Here is a 6000-nt window from a genome sequence, read left to right on the forward strand (position 1 = left end):
CAACAGACTGCAGCCAAGTTGACAGGACATCAAGTTTTATTTACTCATTTGAGAGCGAGAGAGAGAGCGCACCAGCAGAGGGCAGAGGAAGAGGGAGAAGCAGGCTCCCTGCTGAGCAGGAAGCCCGATGCGGGGCTGGATCCCAGGACCCTGAGATCGTGACCTCAGCCGAATGGAGACGCTTAACCATCTGAGCCACCCAGGTGCCCCAAGGAATGCTTTTTACTATTTATGGTATTTTTAAAGCTTTCCTGTAAGTTTGAAATTAAGAAGAATTTCAAGTCAAGCAGAGTACCTGGCTACCTTAAACTTTATCTCTAAAATTTCCCAGATAAATTTAACAATTTAGTATCACAAATTAATACATCTATTTAAAGATTAAACGCTTCTGTTCAAACTGTCTAGAGCTTTCCATGGTACTAACACTCACCCTGTGCTTCCCACACTGTTGCCCCCCCACCTTGGGCAGGGCGGCCCGGGCCAGTGGGTCACGTGACTGGGACCAGGACCACACCACCTGGAAAGGGCAAGGGCAGTGGGTCTCCCCACACAGGCTGTCCCCAAAATCACTGTGGCTCCAGGGAAAAATAATGGTCCCAGATAAAGATCTAATAAAACAACACTCATTAAGGTTAAAATAGGGAAAAGCTGGAAATGAAAATTTAGAAATAACCAAGAGGCCACTAAAACAACAAAATACCTGCAACCACTGTGACTCCTGCAGGAGGAGAATGCAAGCTGACAGGGGACAGCGTCCCCTGCTCTCAGACACCTCGGCAGCACAGACTGAGCCAGCTCCATAGGACCCACGGCAATGTGGGATCAAGCAGTCCTAACAGGTTCCTCCCTGCGGCCAAGAGCAACTTGCTTCTGCATTCTCCAAGTCTCCTCCAAGAAGCACACTTTATTAAACTTCCTAAAATGATGATCTATTAAGGGAAAAGGTCAACTGCATGACAGTCACCGCGGACAAGCTGTGCCCAGAGGAAGGGACCACAGCTTATGCTGCGGCTCAGCACAGGGCAAACGGACCCCCCGGCCCTCGTGAGCGAAGCGCGACAAACACAGTGCCTCCAAGTGGCTGCACCGCCTGCCCGAACAGAAGGAAACCAGCAAAACACAACCAGAAAATCCTCCGATTGTTTGGAAGTAAAGCCACATACTCCTAAATAACTCCTGGCCAGAGAAGAACTCACGACAGGAACAAAGTAATTTTAACTGAATGATACACCGAGACTTAACGTAGACTTAAGCTAAGCACATTTAAAAAGAAAGCCTGAAAATCATTTAAGTGTCTAATTAGAAAAATAAATAAAGTAGATATAATAAAGAGCAAAAACTGATAAAACCAAAAACAAACACATCAAAAAAATAAACAAACATATGCCATGATAGAATCAGACTGAGGATGGTTTCTTTGAAAAGCCTGGTAAGACCAACAAGCTCCTGGGGCGCCTGGGTGGCTCAGTCGTTGGGCGTCTGCCTTCGGCTCAGGTCATGATCCCGGGGTCCTGGGATCGAGCCCCGCATCGGGTTCCCAGCTCATCAGGGAGTCTGCTTCTCCCTCTCCCACTCCCCCCTGCTCATGTGCACGCTCTCTAATAAATAAATAAATAAATAATCTTAAGAAAGGAAAGGAAGACTGACAAGAGGCCTAGGCGCCAACGTCGGGAAGGAAATGAGGACTCAGTGGGGACGGAGCTGCTGTTCAGGACACTGCAGGCAGCTCTGTGCAGATCCACATAAAATGGAGCTGATATGGGACAATCCCAAAACTGACACAAACACGAAGAAAAGGAAACCTATACAGTCCTAGAACAAGTAAAACTGAACCTGTAATTAAAAATTTAACACCCTCCCTCAAAGGAAACTCCAGGCCCAAATGGAGCCTCCAAACACTTGAGGCAGAAATAGCACAAATTCTCACAAACTTTTCCAGAGAATCTAAAAAGAAAATATACTTCCCAGCTCCTCCTACGAGTCCTGCATCACTTTCACAGGAGAGCCTGAGCCTAAAAAAGACACTGTAAGGGGATCTACTCCATAACCACAGTTGTAAAAATCCCTTAAAAAGTACTTTTCAAACTGAATCCAGCAATATCTAAAAAGGAAAAGCACACTATGACCAAGCTGAATCTATACCAGCTTTGCCGTGAAGCGTGAAACGAGATCACACTGGGGTGAAGGGGAACCCACAGGGGTGCACGAGTGTACCCCATAACACAGGGAGTCCACTCCTAAGCACAGGTCCTCAAGAAATGGGTACCCTGGGCCCCAAAAGCACAGTGTGTTCACAGCAGGATGATTCAGAGGGACCAACTGAAAGACCCCTGAGGATCCAAGACAAACCGATGGATAAATAAAGTATGCCATCTGCACTCCACAGACATGCTGACAGCAAAGGAGAGGGTGGGCTTGCTGCTCCGCCAACCACCTGGCTGGGCCTCATGAGCACCAAGTGAATGGAGAAAGCCAGACCCACGAGTTCCGCCGTGGGATCCCCCAAGTGTAGGATCACAGCCGCCTGAGGAGAACCAGAAGGGGAGCTTCTGGTAACATCTATGTGCCCGCTGGGGTCACGCGGGTGTGTCCACTTCATGATAATTCATCAGGCACCACACATAAGATCTGTGCATCTCTCTCTGCGCGTGCCAGACATCAACAGGACAGGCTTATTTAAAAACCACCGTTTATGTGGACACAGGTGCAGTTGGGGATATAGATCTTTTTTTACCAATATTAAGATGTGAAAAATAACTGATTTTTGTGTTACAGCTGTGATACTCTGAGCCCTTAGTACACATATTTGATATAGAATTGACCTAGGAGGGGCACCTGGGTGGCTCAGATGGTTAAGCATCTGCCTTCGGCTCAGGTCATGATCCCAGGGTCCTGGGATCAAGTCCCACATCGGGCTCCCTGCTCTTTGGGAGCCTGCTTCTCCCTCTGCCTCTCTCTCTCTCTCTCATGAATAAATAAATAAAATCTTTAAGAAAAAAAAAAAAGAATTGACCTAGGAACAACATGGACTTGAACTTCGAAGGTCCACTGATAAGCATATTTTTCCCGATAAATATGGTACAGTACTGTAAATGTACTTTCTCTTCCTTATCATTTTCTTTAATGTTTCCTTTTCTCCAGCTTACTCTACTGTAAGAATACAATATATAAAAAATACAACATACAAATATGTGTTCATCAACTGCATAGGTTATTGGAAAGACTTCCAGTCAACAGTAGGCTATTAATAGTTAGGATCTCAGGGAATCAAAAGTTATATGCAGATTTTCAACTGTGTGGGGGTTTGGCATCCCTAACCCGTGAGTTGTTCAAGGGTCTACTGTACTTCGAGGCATACAACTGGATTCAGCAACACTGGAAATCCCTTCCGTTATTAAATGAGTTTTATTCCAGAGTCCCCTCCCTGCAGTGAGCACCCACCCCAGCAACCACGTGCTCTCTGTGTCCACTGTGGCAGCGTCCCAGCTCCTGGCTCCTGACGGGTAGCACTCGTGGCTCAGTGACCAAACAACCCTGTGCCAAGGCCACCCTTACCTGATCTCCCCGGCCCTGTGGTCTGGGAAACGCTCATGGAAAAGCTTCAGTGCCTGCATCACGGCCGAGGTGCACTCCACATATGTGTAGTCAATCATGATGTCCCCTGAGAGAGGGAAGGAAGGATCAACACATATATGAGTTTCACCTTGTCACCCAATTTGGCAACTCACGCCAAACCATGAAGAATGAGAGCGCCATAACATGCAGAGCCTACATGGGACAGCAAGAGCCTGATCATCCTCCAGAGGAAACAAGGAAAGGGTTCCCAGTGACTGGTCCAGGAGACATGGCCACCAGGTGGGAGGGTGGCTGGCATTACACAGCGACCTGGAGACCCGTATCTGGCTGTAGGACATTTGGGCCAGTGGGAGAGTGAAGGAGAGAGGTACAGGGCAGAGCCACACCCGAGCCCAACTAGACCACATTTAACAGTTACAGAAGTGAGACAGAGACCGGAAAGCAGGGGTCCAGGGGCATGCGAGGGCAGCACTCAGGGAAAGAGGCCGCCCTGGCAGACTAGAACCGTCGGACACAGCAGGGAGGACACAGGGCCAGTGCGTCCCCACCGACACCTCCCTGCAATGTGCCTGGGCTCTGTGAAGAGCACCCAGGACACAGGATGGTCTCCACAGAGGATACAGCACACAGCAAGAGCCAGCCCAGGCTCGAGCCAGAAAGCCAGGTGTGAATCCCACTGACTCCTCCACCAACCTCAGAAACAAAACCACCGCTTCTCCATCCACACCCACAGACACTACGGCCACCTTCCGAGGTGAGAAGCACAGCCTACTCCAGGGCTTAGGGGTGCTCCTTAAAGGGTCCACAGTCATTTGCAGAACCTTTGCTGGCGCTGCTCCCGGCCTGGGGAAACAACTCAGGGCTCTGGTTGGCGAATCCATCTCACAGCAGGCAGGGTCCCTGGGTTTGTGTACCACCTGGCTGGCCAACCACTCACCAAAGACCTCCGAGGGGTTCAGCAGCTCCAGCAAGTGCCCCCCACGCTTAGTCTCATAGGTGGCAAACCCTCCATCAGAATTTCTCATGTTCAGCAACTAAAACCAGAGAGAGGACATCCTGAGAGTTCACCCATGCACTTGAGCATGAGGGGGAAGCCCACAAGCTGTAGTGGACCTTTCTAGAAACACCCAAGGCTAAGACCCATGGGGCAGGGATAGGGAACGGGGAGCCAGTTCTCGCATTAAACCGAGACCCTCAGTGCCTAGAGCAGTGGGCAACAACTTTATCAAGCAGGTGCTCCACGAGTGACCATCTGGGACCCTGGCATGCACTTGCTTATCCGTTTATAAGTCACATGTATACTGCCAAACTATATGACCTCCGTTGTAAAACATGCACAGAAACCGGGTGTCCTGAAAGGATTCTGTACAAACACAAACAGAAGTTCTCGTTTTCTCTTCAGATACCCAGTGGAGAATGCCAGCCCTCCCTGGTGAGTAGCCAGATCCACGAGCCTCCAGCAGGACTCATGGTTTCCCCAAACACAGATGCCACCAGAGGATGCACCCCTCTGGGCTTGCAGTCTGACCCCGGGGGTTTGCAGAGACCAAAGCCGTGGGAAGCGCAGCTCACGTGCAGCGCTAAGCGGACCTGAGGGTGTGTGGTGGGGCAGTCCGGGCCTCCGGCGTGCACAGTGCCCCGTGACCAGAGCCCCCTGCCCGCAGCCTCACCACAGCAACAGCATCATAGAGCCGTTCTCGCGCGACGTGCTTAGTGACAAACGGACACTTTTCCTGCAGGAGAAGGATGGACTTCAAGGCCTCCGCTGTGCAGTCGGCAACAATCCAGCCACAGTCCAGCGTGCTGAAGGGAAAGCCACCCTGCAAAGCGTGGGGCCTGTCATGGCCAGCGTGGAGGGCAGAGCCCGCACCCTGGTCGTCAGGACCTCCTGAGGTGAGAGCAGCCTTCTTCAGCGGTGCAGAGGCCTGGCCCCCACAGAGGCGCAGCTGCAGCTCCACGCCACGCACACGCGGACGGGCCTCCCGACCCGCTGTGAGAGGGCGCACACACTGCGTCCACACTCCCACACACCCCGAGGAGCTGCCCTCCGCCCTCTGCAGCAGCCCCGTCACCCTAATCCGTCTCTGCTCGCGGTCTCTGCTCTCTGCACGTACTGCCGTCTAAAAGCACCTCTGAGGTGTGCGTGTGCGTGCGTGTGCATCCGTGTGTGTGCGTGCGCATCCGTGTGTGTGCGTGCGCATCCGTGTGTGTGCGTGCGCGCGCGCATGTGCATGTGTGCGCGCACGTGTGGGTGCACGTGTGTGCGCGCACGCAGTACTGGACACGGCAGCGTGAGGAAGCCCCATACGGCTCAGCCACCTCACATGCCCATCTCCCCGGCCAGGGAAACCTCGGATGCGTTGCCAGAACACCACGTCGTGTGTCTGTGAGAGCAGGAAGCCCCCGGAACACCACGCCGTGTGT

The 6000-nt window shown here is 51.7% G+C and overlaps 1 protein-coding gene across 5 annotated transcripts in view; it reads right to left on the reverse strand.

Annotated features, from left to right (window-relative positions):
* Positions 1-6000, reverse strand: part of LSS (lanosterol synthase) — a 36413-nt gene that overhangs the window by 18009 nt on the left and 12404 nt on the right. For all 5 annotated transcript variants that reach the window (XM_032398786.1, XM_032398785.1, XM_032398784.1 and 2 more), the window contains 3 exons: positions 5247-5396; positions 4514-4610; positions 3556-3661 (listed from right to left, as the gene is read on the reverse strand). In XM_032398786.1, coding sequence (XP_032254677.1) covers positions 3556-3661; positions 4514-4610; positions 5247-5396 — 353 coding nt within the window. The remainder of the gene's footprint in view (positions 1-3555; positions 3662-4513; positions 4611-5246; positions 5397-6000) is intronic.

This window comes from Phoca vitulina, unplaced genomic scaffold (assembly GCF_004348235.1).
Source record: "Phoca vitulina isolate PV1807 unplaced genomic scaffold, GSC_HSeal_1.0 scaffold120, whole genome shotgun sequence".
In the NCBI taxonomy this organism is placed as follows: Eukaryota; Metazoa; Chordata; class Mammalia; order Carnivora; family Phocidae; genus Phoca; species Phoca vitulina.